General features: G+C 43.2%; 3 protein-coding genes across 5 annotated transcripts; all 3 read right to left on the minus strand.

The window, feature by feature from the left end:
- Nucleotides 1–9: 9 nt before the first annotated feature.
- On the minus strand, nucleotides 10–10,922 carry ints4 (integrator complex subunit 4). 2 transcript variants are annotated; one of them, XM_040179729.2, is made up of 24 exons: nucleotides 10,627–10,922; nucleotides 9,504–9,698; nucleotides 9,192–9,309; nucleotides 8,625–8,731; nucleotides 8,377–8,491; nucleotides 8,059–8,144; nucleotides 7,860–7,910; nucleotides 7,685–7,773; nucleotides 7,214–7,334; nucleotides 6,931–7,002; nucleotides 6,659–6,833; nucleotides 6,195–6,400; nucleotides 5,964–6,106; nucleotides 5,538–5,653; nucleotides 4,675–4,808; nucleotides 4,065–4,219; nucleotides 3,530–3,623; nucleotides 3,342–3,422; nucleotides 2,765–2,895; nucleotides 2,617–2,676; nucleotides 2,028–2,187; nucleotides 1,772–1,915; nucleotides 685–805; nucleotides 10–316 (listed from the first exon to the last, which is right to left on the minus strand). In XM_040179729.2, exons 1-24 carry the CDS (start codon nucleotides 10,678–10,680, stop codon nucleotides 126–128), a joined length of 2,919 nt encoding a protein of 972 aa, XP_040035663.1. In that variant the 5' UTR covers nucleotides 10,681–10,922; the 3' UTR covers nucleotides 10–125. The 2 variants fall into 2 exon arrangements, with proteins under 2 accessions (XP_040035663.1, XP_040035672.1); XM_040179738.2 differs by lacking the exon at nucleotides 10,627–10,922 and having other exon boundaries at nucleotides 9,295–9,309; nucleotides 9,504–9,629.
- A 1,015-nt stretch (nucleotides 10,923–11,937) lies between these two features.
- On the minus strand, nucleotides 11,938–17,106 carry LOC120821325 (uncharacterized). The gene is made up of 3 exons (XM_040179759.2): nucleotides 16,948–17,106; nucleotides 15,877–16,351; nucleotides 11,938–13,533 (listed from the first exon to the last, which is right to left on the minus strand). The coding sequence occupies exons 1-3, from the start codon at nucleotides 17,093–17,095 to the stop codon at nucleotides 13,218–13,220; spliced, it is 939 nt and encodes a 312-aa protein (XP_040035693.2). The 5' UTR covers nucleotides 17,096–17,106; the 3' UTR covers nucleotides 11,938–13,217.
- Nucleotides 17,107–19,498: 2,392 nt separating this feature from the next.
- Nucleotides 19,499–23,005, minus strand: kctd14 (potassium channel tetramerization domain containing 14). Of its 2 annotated transcripts, none has more exons than XM_040193669.2 (4): nucleotides 22,829–23,005; nucleotides 20,601–20,825; nucleotides 20,367–20,501; nucleotides 19,499–20,082 (listed from the first exon to the last, which is right to left on the minus strand). In XM_040193669.2, exons 1-4 carry the CDS (start codon nucleotides 22,880–22,882, stop codon nucleotides 19,771–19,773), a joined length of 726 nt encoding a protein of 241 aa, XP_040049603.1. In that variant the 5' UTR covers nucleotides 22,883–23,005; the 3' UTR covers nucleotides 19,499–19,770. The 2 variants fall into 2 exon arrangements, with proteins under 2 accessions (XP_040049603.1, XP_077943798.1); XM_078087672.1 differs by having other exon boundaries at nucleotides 22,710–22,836.
- Nucleotides 23,006–23,404: the final 399 nt, after the last annotated feature.

Consider the following 23,404-nt stretch of genomic DNA (forward strand, 5'->3'; position numbering starts at 1 on the left):
TCCTCCTACTTAACCATAACTTATTTTATTTTTACGCTTGGCCTCGTTCTAAAAAAAAGAAGAAAAAAGTTTGAAGTCTGAAAAGAGTCAAGGCCTCATCTCTGCGTCCTCTGTTTAGAGTTCTGTCAGCGGCGGGCGGGTTTGGGCATGATGTAGACTTTGACGGGCTTGCTGAATGGAATGGTTCCCTCCACAGCGGCCTCGGGGGACTGCAGGCCGTCCACGCTGTCGCTCCATCCCAGCTTGGGGGCCGACAGGGAAGTCGTGGAGGAGGAGCTGTAGGCCAGCAGAAGGCGCACCTCGATCTGAGACGGCTCTGAGAAAGGAAGACAGGCGGGGGGAAAGAGTCAGTGAAGGAAATTCAAAAGTCCATGGATGAAGAGGGCAGCGCTTACAAGTCCGGGGTTGGGGTCGCACGCAGATTTGACACAATTCAATTTTCTTTTCTTTTCTAGGAGGTTAACTTGGTACAGGAGTAGAATTAGAGCAATTAGAATTAGAGCAAATTGGTTGGAAATAATTTTCTCTTTTTTTATGTGGTATTAAAGTTAGATCAGCTGCTGTGTATCGATGTCTCACTCTTGAATCTGTTTTCTATTAAACTTTACACCCGGATTAAAAATAGATGGAGATAAAAAAATATGTGTGTGTGTGTGTGTGTGTGAGAGAGAGAGGGATACACACCTGTCCACGCCGTGTGTGAGAGGTAAACCTGTGTGATGAGTCGGTGTCTGTCAGGCGCAGGCTTTCGGAAGTCTCCGGGTTTAGGATGGATCACATGACTCTGGCCATCTGGATACAGAACCTGAAGTACACGATGCTCAGAGAGACGGTGATTCTGCAGGTATTTTTATATTCAGAGCCAACGAGTGGGCAGCAGAGGTGTTTCAGAAACAGCCTGTGGTGGTTAAGTGTGGTTGCCACTAACATTCCTGAGCTCAAGTCAGGGTTTCCCACAGACTACTAGAACTGAACCAATCTTTTGAGTACTTAAATTTAGTAGCGCAGCATTTCTGGCGTTGGCGCCACAGGGAGCACAATGACAGACCTGTTACAATATTACTGTGCAGGTAAAGAAAAACTATAGCCACAGCTTTAGTAAACATCCACATCAGATTACCTAACAATTTGGCATTTGTATGTAAAGTATAAATATCAAGGTTGCATCACAAAACACTTCAAATAAAGACATGTACTTTAGTTTGTCCCTGTGATACCACACAATAAAACAGTTGTACCCCGGTGGAGTCATCATGGCAAAATGTGGTTCTGGAGACGCCTTTGATCAGAGTATGTAGGAGTGAGTAAGTATTCCTGAAGACACATCTACACATCTCAAACCCTTACAGGTGTGTGGTTCGAGATGCAGAAGGCGGCGGATATTTGGCTGGTGTGATCACATTGCAATATGGTCTCTAAATTTTATTCAGAACTATTGTGTTCTATTCTTAAGTAAAGGGACTTTGCTCTTTTAGAAACCGAACTTTAGGATTAATCAATTAAAAAAAAAAACTTCCCTGCCTCCATCACGTTCATTTATTTGAATCCTTTTAGTCCCTGACATGAACCTGCTTCGCTGGTTTCTAATTTAAAAAATAAAAATCAGCAGCAATGACCTATAACAATACTTGCTTACTCATTCTTAAAAGCTAAAAATCTTGAACAGCTTGTTGCAGACGGAAATCTGCTAACCACTGAAAGCCGACCGAAACCCTCGGAAGTCCAGGGAGGAGCCGAGTTTGGTAATGGAGTACTGCACCACCACACTGACCTGTACTTTCACAGTGTTCTGCGGATCCTGGACGTGTTCCAGTGTTGCATCGATGTCCAGCGCCACCACCAGGCCAGTGGTGAACCTCAGCGGGTTGTCCGACTCCCCAGTTGGCTCTATGATGGTCGCCGTCGCCCGATGGATCTGTCCAGCGGCAGGGCAAGAGTCAATGAGGACGAAGAAAAGCACTCGCTCTGTCAAACTGCGCATGGCTGCTGGTGACCACAAAAACATGCTCTCCACGGTTCGGTCATACTTGTTCAGGCAGCCTGAGCTGCAGCAGGCCGCTCTGTCTCAGAGTTGTCTGGAGGATCTTCACCATCTCCACTGGTTTGCAGGACGACAGCCGTGGCATCAGCTCCAACAGCGTGTCCACAAAGCTGTCCTGCAGGTGGGGCAGCTCTGCCAGAAACAGCCTGGTAGTGGCAGACGATATGGAATAGTGAGAGGAGAATTGGGGCATTTATGGACTCACAGTGAGGAGCGGGGGAATTCTACCCAGAGTCCCCTACACTTTTCTTTGAACCACGCAGATTCCTCAGGCAGCAAATTTCATTTTTGTCTCCATAACACAGAGAATGACTCAATGGCCCCCATCCAGCATTTACCATATGACAAACAATTCCCAATAAAAGGGAAGGTGGAAAACTTGATTAATCTTTTTAATCTTTTTTAAGTGAGGCTTAAAACATTTCTTTTTGCCATGTTTCATTTTAGCCTGTTTTTCCCCCCTTTTACTTTATTTGACTGAATGGGTCAAATCAATCTTATCTTCTTGCGTTTCAGCTCAGAAATTAAAGCTCAAACGTACCGACAGTTTGGATAAAAGAAAAGACATTTCTCACCTCTGAAAGGATTCAATATCCTGCAAAAACTTCTCACAGCTGCTAATGAGGGGATCCAATCTGAGGAGGAACAAGCAACATCTGCATATAGGTGTGGTCCACAGTAAATGTATATGGTCTGTGTGTGTGTGTGTGTGTGTGTACTGACCCCTGCCTGGTGCGAGCCGTCAGGACGAGCTGCAGAGCTTTGGCCTGCAGGCGGACGTGATGGATGGTGGCCACCTGTCTGCTCTCCAAACCGCCGTACAGAAACTCCAGCTTGTAGGTTTCCTCTAAGATCTACAAACACAAGCACACACGCCTCAATTTACAGCCATCAGGGGCGTGACACTTGAGTCACGGATTGGATCAGCACCAAAGGGAGAAATTGAAGTATTACTTTTCGAGATGGCGCTAATCCCACTTTCTTTCACTGAGGATAACAACGGCTGAACATCAACTATTCAATATTACAGATGCAGATGTTTTAGCTGCTGGTCTACATGGTTCTAGACCAGAGGTCCCGGGCCACAGACCGTACTGGTCAGTGGGCCATTTGGTACCGGGCCGCACCACAGAAAGAATATATAACTTTTTTTTGGTGAGAAACTTGAATATTTATTTTGAAGATATCATGAAAACATTTTAGTTTTCTACTTTCACTGAACTGGAATCTCTGTAAGTAAGCGGTGCTGCCAATGCCTCTCCTCCTGTGTGTGTGTGTGTGTGTGTGTGCGCGCGCTGACCTGTTGAGCTGCTGCTGTGGCCGTGACGTTTTGTTTGAGGCAGAGCGGTACAGCCATGTTCCACAGCTTCTCTTGCAGAGCCTGAGGAAACGAGGCAAAGCTAAACGTTACTTTGAAACCACCAATTCCTTCCTTTCACTCCTCAAAGTATTAATCAAAGCATGATAGACAGAAACACACACACACACCTTCATGAGCAGAAGCTGGCAGCGCAGGTATGTAGCACAGAAATCAGCAGCTCCAGCAAGCTCCATCTGCAGCTCCCCCAGCCGCTGCAGGTCTCTGACAGACAGAGAGACAGACCCATTCACATACTTTTTTATGTTTCTACAGTGTATTCAATTTAAATATTGTCATTATTGTGTATCTGAAACGTCTAATGGGGTTTTTTAATTCATTTTTAAATTTGATTTCATGGCTTGCCCTAAAAAAAGGGAAATCAATTCAATTTAAATTGTGATCATTCAGACTGAAGGATTTAATGTTTTTTTAGCAAACGGTTTTGAAATGTAGAAACGCCAGCAAATATCTTTTTTTCCATACATTATGAATTTTGGACTTGCTCTAGTGTTTTTAGAAATGAATTGGAATCGGATTCTACAAATGGTTTCATATTCATAATATTAGTGTGTGTGATCTTTATCTCCAACTATACAGGAATACCAGCTGAATAGACATATATAAAAACACTAAAACAGGCTGTGAGTGTGCGTGCGTGTGCACCGAATCGTGAAGTTCAGCAGCTCCTGGGCTCCGGGGGCTTCCAGGTTCTGGATGGTGCTGACCCGGTTCAGGCTCTGTTGCAGGAAGAGCTGAGCGGATTCCACAGAACCCGAACTACAACGCGAGTCCACCAAGTCCAGACCGTTGCCCGGCAACTGAAAGACAGGATAATAGAAACCATGAGCCCACTTCAGCAACAATGGGTCCCATTACGGGTTGGGGGGGGTGTCTATGGTGACTCTGTTTGTGGTCTTTTTAGTTTGAGAAAATCAACAAATTCTCTGTAAATGTTATGAAACGTGTGGTTTTTCTTCACCTGGGCAATGTTGAGAATTTGATCTTTTATCTTGTGAAATGGTTAAATAAATATATATTAATTTATTTGGACAGACCAAACAGGCAAGTAGAAGGTGTCCCCTTGAGATTGGTGGACTTCACTACATTTTATACGAATAATCGATAGTCAAGTCAATAACCTGCAGATAATTGGTTGCAAACTGGAACCATAACACCTCATCAAGCCGGTAACATTGGGACCTTCTTCATCAACGGACGGAACGTGCTCCTGTCTGCGCGGTTATGAAAATAGGGGCAGGTATTCACTTCTTACTCTGAGTGGCGGCACGAGGTGGGACAGACTGTCCCTCAGGTAGGCGTAGTGTCTGAAGGTGTGGTCGGAGAACAGCGCCGGCATGGTGGGACACGACTTGGCGGCGTTGAACACCAACACCAGAACCGCGATGTCTTGAGATCAACACAGTCAAGTACCGTTAAGTGCAGTGGTGCAAAAAAGAATCAAAAATATTTATAAAATACCTAGGAGGTTTTCTTTTTAAAGTTAATTTTCTGCATCTTGATATTTCTTGTCATTTTCAAAATCACTAATGGCATATAAACATTCATTTTTAAACCACATTAAATTACGTTGCACCTTAAAAGCTTGCTTATAATCATTATTAAGAAAGTTGAATTTGAAGTTTTAAATCATCAGTTGAATTTTTATTTTAATCCTAGATTTTTGTGTCAATTTGTATTTGCTTCAAACGCACACTTTTTACTAGGCCCCGAAAGAACAAACTATGATGTATGTATGTATGTATGTATGTTTCCACTTTACTTTTGTAACCAAACATCTCCTCAAATTGACTAGAACTAATTTTGGTTTGAAAATGGATTTACTTTACGATCTTGATTACAGCTCGTATGCTTTTTTTTTTCTTTTTTAATGGAAGAAACTGCTGACTGTGGAATGCTGACCTGCCCCAAACATACCAGATACAGAAGCGCATGTTGTGGTCATACAGCCCGAACTGGCCACATTAACAACGATGGCTTCAAACTACAAATGCAGAATAAGGAAAGACGGCACATGGTGGAGACTTGTGGTTCAGCTCTTTCGGGCTGGAGTCGCTGTGGCTGGTTCAGCAGTGACGTCTGAGTGCGCTTCGAGGGTTTCGGACGCATAAAGGATACAGGCTGGATCGTCCATGTCGGGCTCCGGTGTGTCGAAGTATGGGTGTGTGCTGAGCAGCTCAGGAACAAGCGGCAACACCAGCGTTGGGTGACGGGAACCGAGGAACTTCAGACACCTGGAGGGAAACACAAATGAGCTTCCAGGTCGTCATAGGACCGCTTCCATAAAATACAGATCACATTCAGGGATTTATTAGTCATTCATGAGGCAATTAGCTAGCGAATGAAACCAACCAGGTGCCACTGTGGGGATACTTGTAACAGGCAACTTAAAGATGTTGATGAACCAGCATGTCAGTTTCATCATTTACTAACTTTTGGCTTTTAATGTAAATGTTGCCTTGCTGTTTTATCCAGCAACACTACTAGAGATGTATAATGAGAAAACCATGCAGCACAAACACACACACACACACACTTACTTACTTCCAGACAGAGTTGCGGTCGGTGGGATACTTATTGAGGTTCTTCAGCAGCTCCAGCAGAGCCAGCTGGACACACTCTTTAGTGGAGACGTTGGTGTAACAAATCAACTCGTGGAGGGCTTCTCTGATGTCACGAGACGAGTCCTTGAGGGTTTATGTGTAATGTGATTTAACAAGAAAGTACACATTTTAGGATTTGAAGATTCACGGTTTGGCCAGTGTGTGTGTGTACCTCCAACACAGCGAGCACCGTGTCCAGCTGGTCCTCTCGGAGTGTTATATGGGTGGATATTTCTCTCAGCACGTGGATGGACTGCAGCCTCACTTCCTCAATCTCGTCGTTGAACATGTCGACCAGGAAGTCCAGGCACTTCTCTGCGAAGCTGGGAGACGAGCGAGCCAGCTTACTCAGCGCATCCACCGCCGCTATACGCACCTCTGGAGGAGGGTCAAAGACACCGGAGAGAACACCAGTGGGAAAACGCACAAGTTTGACACTGTAAAACCTGGGAGAAGTGATCACAACATATCATGTGATATACCAATGACCTTAAAAAACGCAAAAATAGGTTGTACGGTCCATCTCGTTCTACTCACAGGACTAGAAGTCAAGAAAATCCTCATATTTCAACAAACCACATGGGTAACATCCGGCTTTAACATCAGACAAAGCCACACCGCCAGTGTCTCACGTACCAAACATTTCGTCCTCTAGGCCGTGAACAAAGGCGCCGCAGGCCCCTGAGGCGATGAGGTAAACTGTGTTTCTGTCCAATTTCTCCTTGGGGGCGTCGTCGGCCCATTTCCGGCCGGAGGAGAACTCTCCAGAAGTGAAGAGCTCCTTGGCCCGTTCGTGGGCCGTACGCTTCCTCTGGAACGCGAAAACATGAAAGTGAGTGGAGGAGTGGTCGTCAACACTGTCTCAGCTTCTACAGAAGCCATCTTAGGCACAAACTTCCATCACTCACCCTGAGATCTGACATCAGCTTCTTATCCAACGTTTGTTCCAGGAAGTGAGGACTAACCTGCAGCATGGAACCCTGATACACGGGAAAAGAGTCATAATAACTTTGACATGCATCAATTTGTTCATTTAAAGAGACGTCATAACTATTTGTGTCTTTCAAGCGCAACAGCTACTGCAGTGCTAACGCCATTGTCATGCTAATTGGCTGGCTCCATTTTTGTGCAGTGGGAGGAAGAGGAGACGCAAGGTCCCTCGTCATACAAAGCCTCAGTCAGATCACTCACCAGTGTTTTGGCAGCCTGCACCCGGACCATCCAGGAGCCGTCGCTGACCATGTGGCTGATCTTCCCGAATGCATCGTCGACGAGCCGGATCTCCTCGTTGGACGACGGGATGGGAACAATGCTGATTGGACAGACAAAACTAGTCAAGCAAAGCTGCCGCATGCTGGTGCACCGAATGAGCAAACTTTATTTTAATGGGAAGGAACACCTGTATTTTGGCTTCAGTGTTCAAGTAAATATCTAACAGAATCTAAATATCAGCAATAAACAATACAAATAAATACAATCGGGAGCACAATGAAAAAGAGAATGGAACAATCGCATACAGTCTTTTTTCTGTTTCAAAATCCTTTTCTGAGTTTTAACTTTCTGAAGCCACGAGTGCCGCTGAGAGCTATTCTACACGCCAGGTGGTTGATCTCTGCAGCTTGTGCTAACAAAGTGTCACTCTGGGCGTCGGCGTCCTCTCACCTTTCCGGGTACAGCTGACTAAGCACCCAAACCATCTGCACGGCCGCAGAGCGGACCTGCTCGTAGTCGTCTGTCAGCAACCTGCAGGCCTGCAAACAGACATACATGCTGTTAACACACTCACATCCGCCGCGGCTGAGATGGATGCTGATGATTGACATGACGGGGCTGTTACCTGGTCGTAAATGATCTCATGAATCTTCATTCCTCTCTCATGCAGCTGCAGCTGGAAAAGAAAACAAACAGGATGAGCCGTTATTTAAAGAGAACGATCAGCGGACCGGGTCTTCTCCCTACTGCTGTGTGGCTCCCTGAATACACTTGTGGGTGCTAGTTGAGTTCTTTGGTGAGTGCAGGTGATGGCGGTGCCCTACCATGGCTTTGAGGGCTGCAGTGCGAACTCTGGGGTCCTGGTCCCCGAAGTAGTCGCTAATGATAGTCTGGACGTCCCTCACGTCTCCTGCAAAACGACAAGATGCAGCAGCCATGACCACCCACTCAAATGAAGTACAACATGGTTCATTTCAGTTTTACATTGAATTGCAGACATTTCAATGCTTTCGGGTATTTTCCTATCCATTTTTCATTTATTTTAAAAATACAAAAGGGCTGTTTGCAAATGAGTCCCATTGAATCTTAAAGTAAGGTAAAACACTGACAGTTCAACCATTGCACAGAGAGATGGCACAGACCTAATGAGGTGCCAGCTCCCTCGTTGTCTTTGGTCAGCGGAGCGTCCACCGTGCCAAGACACCCAAGGAGCTTCAGACACTTGTTCCTCACCCCGAAATACGTGTCTGACAGGTGCTGAGAGGAGGAAAGACGAACACAAACACAGGGGAGAGGTTTTGCCTTGTTCAGATAGTCCTGTCAAGTCTGTGCAGTCCTTAAAGAACACTAGACAGTGAGGTACTGTCTACCAAGTGTCTGCGCGTGTCACCTTGCATGCCATCTGTATGAGCCTCAGTCTGACTGTAGGACTCTCAGGTAGTTGCGTGCCAATGACCAGCAGAGTGTCCAGCAGCTGGGCGAGGACCTGATGGGACTCTGCAGACAAAGGAAGAAACAGACACTTTGTTAGCTTTTCATAGCGGTCTTCTTGGAAGGGGAGTTGACAAACTATTTTATTGACTTTGTGTGCGTCCAATTTAGCAGATCTAGTTGCAATGTCCACCGTTTCTTTAGGGAGATTGTGGAAACATAAAACTCATACTCATTTTAATATACTCTTTAATTAAAATTCTAGAAGGCACAACATCTTGGATCTCTACAGCTAGATATATTTAATAAACTCTACCTAAATCATCAAATTGTTCTGTGTGAACACTGCTCAGTGCACAGGAACAACATTGCTCCTGTTGGTGCTTGGGGTAGAATAAAACATTAAATCACAGTCCCCTGAGATCCCTTTCTTAACAACACATATTGTAATAATTTCCAATTACAAATTGAATGTGTGTGTGTGTAAATATGCAATTTAAAAAAAGACACTTTAGTCGTGTATTACTCTCATTGTTGAGTGTGTTAATGGCATCGTCCACTATGCAGTCAGGGCTGAAGCCCTGCGTCTTGGACAGCAGACCCAGCAGGGATGCAATCTTCAGCCTCACCGAGTTATCGGTCTCCTGTGAGAGCACATCAGCATCAACATGAGTTACGTCTGTGCAGCTTAGCTTAGACTTAACCAAGCGAACGCTGAGTCAAACTTGTAAATTGTGCTTAAAGCCGCATCCTGTGTATGAGCGCAGCAAAGAACCTCTCAACAAACAATGGATTATTCGGACATGTTGACGGTTGCGACCCACACAGAGTTCATTACCTTGTAGTAGTGCTCCAACAGGATCCGGACCACACCCTCCACGCTCTCCACCTCCACGGGCTTGCGTGCAAAGTGCAGCAGGTACTGCAGGGCATCAGTGGAGTTGGTGGCCTTGCAGAGGTCGATGTGTAGAGCAGCAGACTTGCTGGGTTTGGACAGTCGCAGCTTCTTGGCTGGAGCTTCTTCGTGGGTAATCTGTCAGCGTGCAAGAGTTTTAAAAAAGTGTGATCTGTCCTCCTCAGATCAGACTTCATCCTGCCTTATTTATTCAACAATCCTCTGTCACATGGGAACATTTTACAAACATGAAGTTGATAATCTACCAACGGTCATTACTTATGTTCGCTTTCGTTGAATGCAGAACATTTAAATATTTTCACAGCGTCGTATTTAGCAACGTACATTTACTTCCAATTAACGTTACTTCTTTCACATCTGACAGTCAACAGTCGCTTTTATTAACTTACCGGTGGGAAATGCCGATGTCAATACAGACAGTGCTACAGGGAACCAACAACTAGCAACAGTGACGTTATAGGCCGCATGAATGGATTGTATTTAACTATTGCTCACTGTAGTATCTTCAATTAAAAAAGTTATCTAACGAACATTAGTTTTCATGTAAATAACGCCAACTTAGCTGGTTGGAGTATAGGGTAATATTACAGCCAAGTTAAGGACACCTATTAACTAACGTTAATACTATGATATCACACATGGGATATTTATTGTATCACAGCGATGAGATGGGGTCGTGGGGCAGGGGGTAGAGCGGGTGTGCTGGGAACCGTTGGTGGTTCGAGTCCCGGCTGCCCCATGTCTCAAGTCGAAGTCTCCCTGAGCACGACACCTAACCCCTAATTGCTCCCTGGGCAAAATGTGAAAAAAAAGCCATGGGTCTAAAGTGTAATGTAAGTCGCTTTGGATAAAAGCGTCTGCTAAATGACCTGTAATGTAATGGAACTGTTTTACGTTGTGGCCGTTAGCGGCCTGCTGTTATTGTTAGCATGCTATTTAGCATTGGCTAACAGGCTAGTTAGCTTTCCAGCGCCACCTTTAACATTCGCGTTGGGTCACAGTGAGTTTACCGAGAGGGACGATGGAAGCGTTTTCACGTGCTCACCTGTACAACTCTGGAAAATTCCTCATAAACTCGCTTTTTCAAGTGCGCTGCCATGTTCAGGGGAAGATGACTAGCCAAACGCTCTATTCAGCCGGCAACATTAATTTGTCCATTAATGCTTCCCGTAGCTACGGCAAGGGAAGGGAAGGGCGTTTTGTAAGTTAAATCGCTAAATGGAGTTTTTATCACGTCATGACGATGAACTGACGCATTTTCTTAGAAGCAGATTGTTATAAAAATTGAATGATTTATTGTGCACTATACAGCAGCACGCGCACACACACACAATAGGTGAGCTCACTTCTACCAACGGAGAGAGCCCACGTAGGGACATGTGTCGGTACACCTGAAGGGGAAACCCTGAATTGAATTATTTAACACTGCCGCACAACTTGCATTATGTAACTGACTACATTTAAAAGTAATCACGCCTCACTACATTTATTCCTAAAGTTGATAGTTGACATAAATCATCCTATTTTAAACTGATGAACTCGCTCATAATAATGTTGCATAACATAATCCAGTTCAACCTCACATTTAATCCCCACTTAATGGAAAGGGAACAGTTAAAATAATAGGGACAGTAAATTATGTGATCAACAGTGCACAATACCAACTCCGTTTTGCTAATGTCATTTAGAATATTAGGTCCCTCAACAGCTCTTTGGCGGAATGTTTTTTTCTAATATTTGGTACAACGTATTACACACCATCATTCAGCTAAACAGACTCTATGGGTTCACATTGTTTTCATGTTGTACATTTAATCATTTTCTAAACAAAGAATATGAACAATGATTTATTTCTCTCATGTCTTCATTTGTATTTGAACTCAAATCTGCACTGCTAAAATTTCAATTGCACAACTAACACAACAAGTAATTCTACTTCTGTCAAATACACTGTAAAAAACGTAATGTAAAATTCTTCCCAAAAAATAAACTGGCAGCGAGGGACGAGTAACTTACTGTTAAAATAATGTGAAGTAAGTAAGTGAATGTTACCATGTATAATATTTTTAATACAGCAGTGTTTTGATTGTAAAATCAAATAATCTAATTTCATTATTTACTGTATTATAGGTTACAGTAAAAGTGTTCTAGCCATAATAATAAAGAACCTCCAAGGAGGGTAATTTTGCTCATAGTTACAGTGTTTAAAATGTAAAATAAACAGAAGTATAAAGTATGAAATTCAATTTTTCTATCTGTGGCAAGCTGGTAATAAAAATATTAACAGTATTCTGCTGTTTAAATAAAATGACACATTTTTAAGCTTCGACAATAACTGCCGGGAGACAGAAAATGATATATTCGAACAATTTATTCTTAATTATGGTACATGGTTAACGTATTTGTACATATGGATGAGATGATTTCAACAAACATAATGCCCTAGGAATTCTGTCCTTTTGATAATTAATATTACCTTTTAAAATGGTCACAACTGAGAGGCAAATGTAATCTAAAAACATTTCAAATATTACCAGTCGTAAAATGATGGATCGTAATATCCAAAACATGGATATTGCAATATTTTAAACAGTGGTTATAGCACAAAAGCATTTTCTTGATATTTTATTATTTTCAGAGCAGAGAATAGGAACAATATTTTCTTTCTCTCCTTTCTTCATTCGTATTAGACCTCAAACCTATCTTCAATAATACTACTATCAATTACAACTACCACGACAAAAAAAAAAAAAAAGATGTACAAAGCGCTGCACCATCAGTGTCCGATTTATTAAACTCTCAAAACGGAAAAAATACAAAGCCTTGGATGGGTTGCAATTCAATAACGTAAATCCCATTAAAACATATTCTTCTGAATACTGAGTTTTGCCGGCTCTGGTTTGGCCTTCTTGGGCACTTGTCTGTCCGTGTTCAGTAGCATTGCTGCCTCACTTCAAACACAACTCTTTTTTGTGTATGTTTTTCAAGGCAGCACTGATTGACAGGTAATGACAGGTGATATGTGCCAGTTTGGGTCAGTCCATCTTGGTATGGGGGATAATGAAATTAGCCTACCAAATATAAATGTATTTTATAAACGTACTTATGTATTTTATTGAATATTCATTTTATCACTATCACAGGATATTTGAATGGATGCTAAATTCAAATATATTTTTAAAACATCTCACATAGCCTACTGCCTGGAGTGCTTCCACATACCCCCATTTGAGAATAACTACTATATATGATATACATTTCAGCTTTTAAAGCTCATTTGCTGTATTTGTTACCTATTAAATCCTATGATCAAAATCTTACAGCCATAAAATATTTAGGTTTTAATGGTTTATCTTGCCACGCAAAGTGGTTTCTGGGTTCTAAATATATTTTTTTGGCAAATGAAAATAGAGTGAAAACACATTCGGTTTTAGACTTACACACATATTCCCCTACTGTTATTGTTGACTTAGCTTCATGCACAAAAATAAGGCCGAACTGTAAAGATCCAGATTGCAAGACACAAGCATGTGATCCATGAAGATCTGAGGCTTGCAAAATGATAAGAAATCAAGCTCAAAGCCAAAAGTAAGAGGAAAAAATTACACATAATATGTGTAGCGCAGTGATGAACAGTCAGTTAATTTCTTGCAGCTCCATACCAGCTGCAAATGCTTTGGCCCTCTTACGGTCCCCTCTCCATGTGAAGAAGCTCACAATGAGCACCATGACAGGCAGAGCCACACAGAGCACGATGCGGCTGATGGGGAGCTGAACTGGATTCTGTGCGGTGGGAGTAGTTTGGAACAAAAAAGCAGAAGTGAAGTCCAGAAATGCCGCCGTGCCGTTCTCTTGGCTGCTCACCTGACACCTCAGCTTCCTGTTGTTGTCTTCCCTCCTGAGCTTTGTGACCAAAGTGAGGCTGCAACGGGTGCTGAAGATGAGCTCTTGCCTGTGCAAAAGGGGACATTTTTCTTTTAAAACAAGTTAATGAGCCAGTTTTTTACTGGGAGACATGTTCCTTTAGTGCACACAGTTTGTTTGGATTCAATCCCACAAACACCATCCTGCTGATAAAAACGAGTCAGTACAGCCCATAATATGGATTAATCCACCTATGAAAACAGTTCCAAACAAATGAAAATTTCTCTTGCTAGGTAGCTGTTTTAGGAAATTCATGAAAAGGTTTATTTAATTAACTCAATAAATGTAAGTGACTTTACAAGTATTTGCTCCGTAGGAACCTTGCACTCTAGACAGCACACTCTAAAGGCTGCATCCCACAAAGGCTTAGTTCTTCAGAGGCTTCTGATCATTCGCCGACCGATTACGTCACTTTGGCTGCAACTCGGGTGTTCCAAATCCTTCAAATGCTGTTGACAAATGCTGCCCTTCAGTTGGCGATTTGGAGGACGCACCCGATGTATCCTTTGCGGCCCAGCATATCCCATTATGCATTGAGGGCCGACACTGTAAACGGCAGCTCGTCTGCCCACATCCCGCAGTGAAAAGTTACTTTAATGCCATAACTTTCAAACTTAGTTTGACCAATATCTTACTGAGGTTGTGCCGAACAGAAATGAAATGTATCAAAGTGAGCTCAGGTGACAAGTTATAAAATATCACCTTCTAAGTTCAATAAGGTTACAAATGTTGAGAATACACAACGAAATTGAACTTGGCTGCTTTGCTATTTTAGTTTTGTGGTGTGATTAAGAACTAACTTTACATTTTGTTTCTTTTTAGGGAGCCAAGAGAAAGCAGCATCAAGCTAAAGGGGAGCATGTTGTGTGGCAGCATTCAGCTACTGTCTCTTGCACATATTGGTATGGTTCGCATATCCAAGAAGAAAAGCAAAAAGTCTGTGCATAAAAGTTAATAAACATTTAACAGTTAATAAACATACGTTTGCGGACATTTATTTAGCTGCTGTGGTTTTTATCGACTGTATTGATTTATTTTCTCTGCCTTACGTTTGCAATTTTATTTTCTAATTAAAAGTATATGGCTTAACCAATTGCAATGTAATGTTCTTCTATCACCCCGATATCTATCAAGCTCCATCTTCCTTAATTAAATGAAATAAGAAGAATCCCATCTCAATCTGCTTTGTTTTATGAGTTATCAGGTTTTCACTCTCAAGCGCAGCAGGTTAATATGCAAACAGGAAGTTCCCCCGGCCAGTGTCCCATTTCAGAGACAGCTCGGTTCAGCCTATGCAGTAGCTGGAGGAGCCAGACCGCGATAGCCGGGTCCTTGTGACGATGCAGCCGACAAAATGAGATCAGTGTTGGTTTTGTGGTTTTTCTCTTGAACCATGGACAATCAAGAAACGAATAATTAAACGAAACCACCACAATAAATAATTCACATTTTTATTGTGAAAATTGTTTTTTATTTGTGTAATTTTTTAACATTTCTGCAACTTTTGTATTATTATCAGGAAACTGAAATTGTTATTTGATTATCATTTTTCTTATGTCTTGTATTGTATTATTTATTTCACCATTGTTTCATAATTGGTTCCATCCATCCATCCATAATGTTTATTACTTTAAAACTACCAATAATGTTGGTCAATGAAAGCTCTCGCTTTCGACGCAAGCCTAGAAAAATGGCTCGACACACGCAAGGACCCAAGGAGGTGTGAAAAGCGACGCAAGGAACACGCAAGGGAGTCTCGAGTCTGCGTCGCTCTGAAAACGCAGAAGCATAAACTAGGCTCCAGAATGTACCATTCATCAACCGTACGTGAATCTCTGAAGTTTCCCACTTCCGCAAACAACTGTGAACGCAGCGCAACATCCGCGCAATGGCGCCTGAGTTCGGTAAAGTTTGAAAGATATTCACAGATTCGGACAGCGGGTCTGCGAAACGTTGTTGAAACACAAAGACGCCTCTCTGTAACCATGGTGATGTCCCCTTGCAGACGGTCCCTGCGTACTCGTCTCACAGGTGGCTGCACATTCAGTCTTTCCTCAACACACTGATCGGGGGTTTCCCAATCAAACTCATAGGTGCATCTCGATATATATATACATGTTCTAATAGATTTTGTATAAATAGATTTAACGTGATATATACCTATTCTTTGATATACTGAATTGTTTGAATAAGAAGTCCTTATTATGTTAAACTGTTAAATTTAACTTCAGTAAATAGAGAGCGTTTGATACCCTTTTTGCATTGACTCATACTGGGATGTTTACTGAAACTGATTGGATGGCCCCACCAAAAAAAATTCCACCAACGCCACTGGCAGTGAGTAACAGAAACAGAACCACAAAATGAGCACCTGGTGCCGTTGCGCAGCGTGACGCCGTCCTCGGACGCCCAGGTGAGGTCGAACGGGGCGGGCCGCCCCGCGCACAGCCCGGTGTCGTAGTAGGTGAACACGGTGCAGCTGAGGGCGATGCGTCCTCCGGGCTGCAGCTCGGTCACGGTGGAGGACGAAGTAATGGCGAGCAGAGACAGGTAAACGGCAGTGATGCTTTGCTGGTGCGTCTTGCAGTGGTAGGAGCCGGCGTCGTCGACCACGAGGTCGCGCACGGCGAGGGAGCAGTTGGACGCGAGGGTCAAGCGGCTGGACTTGTCGGAGACCGCACTCACGCGCCCCTCGCGGACCTCCTCCGTGAACCGCACGCGGCCGCCTTGGTAGAAGGTCCAGGTGATCGAGGAGCAGTCTAGGAGGACCGGGCTGTAACACGGCAGGAGGGCGTCCCCTCCAAGTCTGCTGTACAACAACACCGCGCCCCGACTGCACCTCACAACTGTGAACAGACGAGTCGAGTTTACATAAACCCGCAACAACAACTTGAAAGAGAGAAGATAAAAATCGGTGCTCCACACTGGTTGCACAGATTTTCCATTACCCTTGATGCAACGACTCGGAGACTTCTGGCCACATGGTGCAGGTCTAGAACTTATGAGCAGTACATCATAAGAGTGATTTTCCTTCTTCAATAGTTTCATTTAAGTACTGTTCAGAGACTCGAACACGTCACACTATCGGGTATTGATCGAATTCACTTCATGCTGCTCTGTAATTCTATTTCAACTGAAAATATCAACAGCAAATGGAATACAATGCACTGTTAAAGTCAAAAAGTGTTTTCCCTCATAAAAAAAAACAGCTTGGATTTAAACTTGGTTTTTGTGTCCTTCTTTTCACTTAGACACATCGTTTGTACTTTTGAACAGTTAGAATCATGACTTTCACTTTGTTCAATAATCAAATCAAACTCCTGGATATGTAAACATAATAGATGATATTTATAGATACTTAAAAAAAAAAAAAAGCAAATTACTTCCACCCAATGAAAAAAAAAAATCAAAGCACCATAAACAGACATGAATGAAAGCGTACCTGTCGGAAGAAGACCGACGAGCAGGAATCTTATCAGGCTGGACATCATGTCAGAGGTTTCGGTTCTAAAGAAACTCTGCTCGTCTCTGCCGCTGCTCCTACTGCTGCTGCTACATTTCCTGTGTGACAGAACGGAGGATGCACCCATCCGCCTTCATCTTTACTGTTGTACACTTCTAAAATATAAATATAGAAGATTAAAAAAATTAATGATTAAATTCTTCAGCTTCATATTAATTCACCAACAATTGATTCCGGTGTTTCTTTCAGCAACAAACTTTTAGAAAACTTTCTACACACGATATGTATGGCTTCAAAAAATTATGTGGTTTAAACGGTTATTTTAAGTTAAACACAACTGAATTACAACAAATACCATGAAACAAAAAAGGAACTTGCATATCAAAGGCAAATTGATTTTCTTTGCACTGAACGTCTGGTCTTTTATTCCTCCTGTGATTCTCTGCCACGGGTTGTTTGTTTTTCCTCGGTGCTGCTGGAACAACTTACCCGAAGACAACTAAAACGGTTTTTACTGCACTGAAACATTTTTTGAGCATTAATAACAGACAAACCACAGTAGTTGTTAAACGTAGTTTAGGTTTCTTATGCCCTGAATTGTTCTTATGACCCACTGGCATCTTATTAATAACTACAATGCCCAAAAAATATTTTCCAGCTGCATCATCATTTGAAGAACAAACACAGGCCGTCAATGTCAGATTAAATATGTGTAAACTGAGGGAAAGTGCACATTCCGAAAACATAGAAAGGTAAAAGCATGCTCTTCTGCTCATTGCCAGAGGGGTCGGGGAGGGGAGGGGGGGTTGTATTTAAGAGGAAGTGCGAATGCGTGCTATTGTGGTTAAAAACTACTATTGGGAGATCGCTCACTTTGCTAACTAGCTCCGAACGCTGAACCCTGATGGGTGATATCATTCCTTTTGAGGCGTCGCTGGTCATAATTTGACATGTTGATACAATGGAACTGAATGAAAAGTCAAATGAATGGCAAACATTTGAACCAAAAAACACCAGTGGGAGAAGTTGGGTGGGTGCTGATGGTGGGGGGAGGGAAAGGGAGTTGGTTGGATGAACTCAGGAAAATCGCTTAATCCTGCAACATCTAGTCTTATGAGAAGAAAACAAAGTGATTCCTAAACAAGACCCACTCTCTAAATGCAGCTGTGGAGACAACTTGGTCAACATTGAAATTCAGGCGCGAACACTTGGATACTTGTAAACATAAAACGGTTTAGTCGAAGCCTAATAAAAACTAAAACTAAAAAAAATCGGCTAATGAGGCACGTGCCCTTCCGGCTGCTTTTTGACTGTTTGAGTGACAGCCAGAAGGACACTTGACGGCCTTTACCCTCAGCTTCACCTGGGTTCTTATCTCAACCTGATATGTAGCTTTTCGTGCACGGTACTGGTCTTCATGTGTATAAAAACTCAGCGGTTTTACTGCTCGGGGACGCAATTACGTCCCCGGGGACGCTGAGATACGTGCTTGTGTGTTTGACCTCCTACTTGCAAGCAATAGTTAGAGCCAGATATCTGCGGAGAATTGCTCATGTAATCTTTTTCTCTTCTAAATAAATGTTAACTTTTTGACTTTAATTGATCAACGTGTTGCGATCCTTCTCATCAACCAACTCGGGGGGATCCCGACACCGCTCTTCTACCGGGCAGCATTTCTTCTTGCTGCTTCTTCACGCTCTGAGCACACAGGAAGTGGGCTGACATGAAGCCCTACCAGCAGAGACCTCGCCCCCCCCGAAGCTGTGTGGTTAGCGCCGGGGCCTCTGCTTCTCTGTCCCGTGCTGCGGCTTTCCCCCGATGTAACACGATTTTTTAAACCAACGGGATTTTCAATTCACTTATTGAAGAGCCCGCAGTTTTAGTAACTTTAAAAGAAGCTCCTGCTACAATATTGTCCTAAATGTGAGCACAATAATTATAAGGGATTCAAGCAGCTTTCATTTCTAATGCACTTGTCATTTTATTTAATGACATTATTTAAGTACTTATTTTCACCACTGCAGTATTTTTCTGTTTGTATCGCAACAAATTGTCCTGGGGTCCGTTTCAAGAAGCGGGTTTAGTGGAAACTCAGACTTGGTTAACCCTGAGATGAGGGAAACTCTGGCTTGTCTGTTTCACAAAGGGAGGTAACTAAAGCTCAGGGTCAGTCACCATGGTAACTGAGCCTGTGAACATCACCTGGTCGGGAGCAGGTTTTCTTCAATAAACCTCGAGTTTCTTTCACAGTCTCCTCCCTCTGACAGCAGCCCAGCCAATCATACAGCACACTTTCATTTCCTCATTCATTCAAGTACTCTGTATCAGGCGGATTTTAGCGCAGTTTACACATATGAACAAAATAAGATCTCTGTTACGTTAAAGACTAAAGTGTTTTCTTGAACATGGCACGTCCTAACGACGCCCCTGGCCGTGAGAAACGTGTGCGTACATTAATATTTCCAGCTCAATAGGGGTGAATATATTGTTTGTGGTGGTTGCCATGGTGAAAAATGAACGGTTTGATCAATTTTTGTATTTCGATATTGTTTATTTAAATGTAGCAGTATTACACAGGATATGGAACGCTATATCTCTAAGCAGCACCAACAAGTGACTTAGCATAAGACAAAGTAAATGTAAACAACACAACCGTTGACATACTTTACTGACCCCTTGTGTCTAAAATAGGTAGTGTGCCGAATAAAGTCCAGTTTTTCTTCGCAAAAGGTGCATCAACTTGTTCTGAAGACTCAGAGAACCTTTGTAAAGGTTTTCTGTTCTTTGTCAGAAACGGTATATTTACCACCAAGTGAACGAGAGTCTGTGGAAGACGTTGTAGCTGCGGGACAGGAAGCTCTTCTCCACCACGTGAGGCTGGACGCTCACCTTGTAGCCCTGACTCTCGATGTCCATCTTCACGCAGTCCAGCAGGTCGTTAGTGGACAGCGCTGCCTTCCAGGGTCCGAAAGTCACCACAGACTCCTTGTCCGCCTCCAGGCTGCTGATAGCGCTGTCATAGAATCCCAGGTCCTCCTCCGTCCGCAGCACGCAGATTATGATGGTGGAGTGACGGGCGGCGATGGCCTCGGCTCTGGCGATGCGAATCAGCACCTGAGAAGAAGAGAAGTCAGGGTCCTGTGCTCATCAAATGTCTCACAAGTGAAGAGTTGCATCAACCGACTAGAGCTTTCTGATTTCACACAAACTACGAAAAAACATTAGAACTTTCTTTTAAAACCTTAAATTTGCATTTTATTTTTGTAACTATCCCAGTCACTATATGTTATTTTCATATATTTTGTATTGTATATTGTCATTTGGTCTTTTGAGTGATCAGTAATCACCAGTTGATGTTTTTTTTGTTCCTGAAAACCAGAGAAACTCCATCGGCTGACCTCGATGTTTTCTTTGTAGTGCGGCACTCTGGAGAGGAACTGCTGCCTCCCCACCAGCTCTCCGAACAGCTGGGGGGTTTCCTCCAAGAGTTTGACCAGCGGTTGGATGTTGTAGTACACCGCCTCCCTGTGAACCTACACACACACACACACACACACACACACACACACAATATAATCCTGTCTGTTTCATAGGTCACAGTGTGTTTAACTATCAGTGACTCTTCCTTTGACCTCCTGGATGTTCTCCGCAGGCAGCCGGTCCGACCTCAGGTACTCGAGGACGGCCCCGAAGTGGGTGCCGTCGCGGTCGATGAAGTAGTGGCCTTGCGCCTCGCCGCGGGCTCTGGGCGGTCTGCTGAGCAGCTCCACCAGCTTGGACTCGGGGTGTTTCCTGAGCGTGCTCACAGAGGTGCTGAACATCTGGCCCCCCACGTTCAACTGCACGACGGGAGAGTGCTGAGAGAAAGGGGGTTGGTTAGTCCACAACAGTTGATGAAGAGCGGGGAGCTTGCGCACTGCTGTGCTGGGTTATTTTTAACGAGCTTCTTTAATTTGAATGATGCGGTACAGCCAACTAATCATTCTTTTCATTAGTGATAGATTTGGTATTTTTTTAAATGATTTAATCCATGTCAAAGAACAATACTAAAAAGGAATTGTGGGGGACCAACTGTCTAAAACTAAAAAGGTATTGGTTTTTAATATTACATTACAATACATGTCATTTAGCGGACGCTTTTATCCAAAGCGACGTACAATAAGTGCATTCAACCATAGGGAACAAACTCAGGAGAACAAGAAACAAGAAAGTGCAATTTCCTCAAATAAGCCAATTTACAATTTGCTATAGATGAGTGACGTTACAAGTACAATTTAAGTGCTACAATTTGTTAGTCTTTAGTCGAGGTAGAGTCTGAAGAGGTGTGTCTTTAGTTTGCGGCGGAAGATGTGAAGGCTCTCTGCGGTCCTGGTGTCATCAGAGAGCTCGTTCCACCATTTCGGCGCAAGGACAGCGAAGAGTCGAGATCTAGTCGAGTGTTTTGCTCTCAGTGAGGGAGGGACGAGTAGTTTTGCAGATGCAGAGCGGAGAGTGCGGGTTGGGATGTAGGGTTTGACCATGTCCTGGATGTAAGCTGGACCCGATCCATTCACAGCATGGTACATGAGCACCAATGTTTTGAACTGGATGCGGGCAGCCACCGGTAGCCAGTGAAGAGAGCGGAGGAGTGGAGTAGTGTGGGAGAATTTTGGAAGGTTGAAGACCAGTCGAGCTGCTGCATTCTGGATGAGCTGCAGAGGTCGAATGGCGGTGGCAGGGAGACCTGCCAGGAGGGAGTTGCAGTAGTCCAGACGGGAGATGACAAGAGCCTGAATCAGTACCTGCGCTGCCTTCTGAGTAATATGATATAAACCTTTGAGGAGACCCTTTAAAAATATATGATGGGCCCCAACTCGAGGTAGTTTGGAAACGCGGTCTCTCCAAACTTTTGACTTTTGCTTCAAATTGAGTTTCATATTTAAATAAACTGCAGTAAAGAAATGCCAAAGATAAATTGAAGGCCAGCTGAGTTTTAACTCGTTTCCCTTTCTTTGTTTTATGTCACTGTGAAATAAATGGCATCGGGTTAAACATCGAGGGTGACTAAGTAAGATGTTTGACACCGGATACTGTAGATTAAATTCCTTGTAAACACAAGGACTCACACACACGCACAGGGTGTGACTACAGCAAGGCACGTGTGGGATCTGAGAAGCATGCTGAGAAGAGTTTCTTTTCCCACAATATTGAAAACATTGTACAAAAAGTGGGGAACCCATAAAGGAATAGTAAATGCCTGCTGATGGAAAAACTGGAACGTAAGCCATAAATTAGCCTTGAAAGACATCAATGTGTTACCACTGAAGTCTCCAGACAGCACAAAACAGAAACCCGTCTTATCATGGCCCTTAAACATATTTGATCAAATGAAATGTACGAGAATGACAATTTAAAAACAGTTTTGAGTTATTTGAACTCAAAAGCAGCTTAATGCAAACTAAGCCGTATTTTTTTTAAATATACTGCTTTTACCCAGTACAGTATCCGAGTCAAACTTTGATATTTAGTTCTTCATAACTGTATTTCACTACCGTTCAGAAGCTGATGTCCTGTTTAGACCAGTACTTTTGTTTAATTGTAATGTCAAATATCGAGACGAGAAGCTTCCTGGGTGGTAGCTGCGTGTTAACGATCCTCCATTGTGAGACAATCTCTTACTTCGGTCTTGCTTGAATAAATCGGAAGTTTCCTTAAAGTTTCCTCTCGCTTCCTGTTGAACCCGCCTCTTCACATCTACTTACATATTGCCAAAGAGGAAAGAGCCCGGTGTACAATGTGCCCCTCGGTGCTAACATCCACCTGTTGGCACTCTAAACAGCCCTTACTGCGCCAACAAATGTTCAAGTCTTGTTTTTCTTACTGGGTCTGCGGGTAAAGACGGCTTCGCCGATGATTTGCAGTCCGGTAGACTCATCGTGAACCGTCCACGAGGTAGCAGGGTTTGGTTTTACTGGTGAACAGGTGCGGGCGGGGGGCGTGGCCTAAGCCGGACCTGATGCCTTAGCGCCGCGAAGAGGAGTCACTCCGAATAGAAAAGTGACCACTTTAAGGGCTTACATCACGCGGATAAATTCATGGGAACGCAGAAACAAACCTGGACAAACTAAATGTATTTACTCATTACGCCCAACGTGTTTTTCTTCCTTTTACTGTAATGTTGATTCAATGATGTCAGACATTATGTAAATAAGCACATATGGCTCAGAAAGCACCAATTTTTTTGCATTGAGAGTTCTGCGTTCTGATCCAAACGGTCATGTAAAAGGTTGCTAGTGTAATGCAACAAGAGCAGGTCATACAAGTGCTCTGGTTAGAGCGAGAAAACCAAATGAGACCAATTAAAACAGTCAATAACTTCAGGAAAAAAGGAAACGTTCTACAGATTAAATAGCTTAAAAGCTACCGTGTGGGTAAATAAAGGTAATTTGCTGATTTA

This window comes from Gasterosteus aculeatus, chromosome 1 (assembly GCF_964276395.1).
Source record: "Gasterosteus aculeatus chromosome 1, fGasAcu3.hap1.1, whole genome shotgun sequence".
In the NCBI taxonomy this organism is placed as follows: Eukaryota; Metazoa; Chordata; class Actinopteri; order Perciformes; family Gasterosteidae; genus Gasterosteus; species Gasterosteus aculeatus.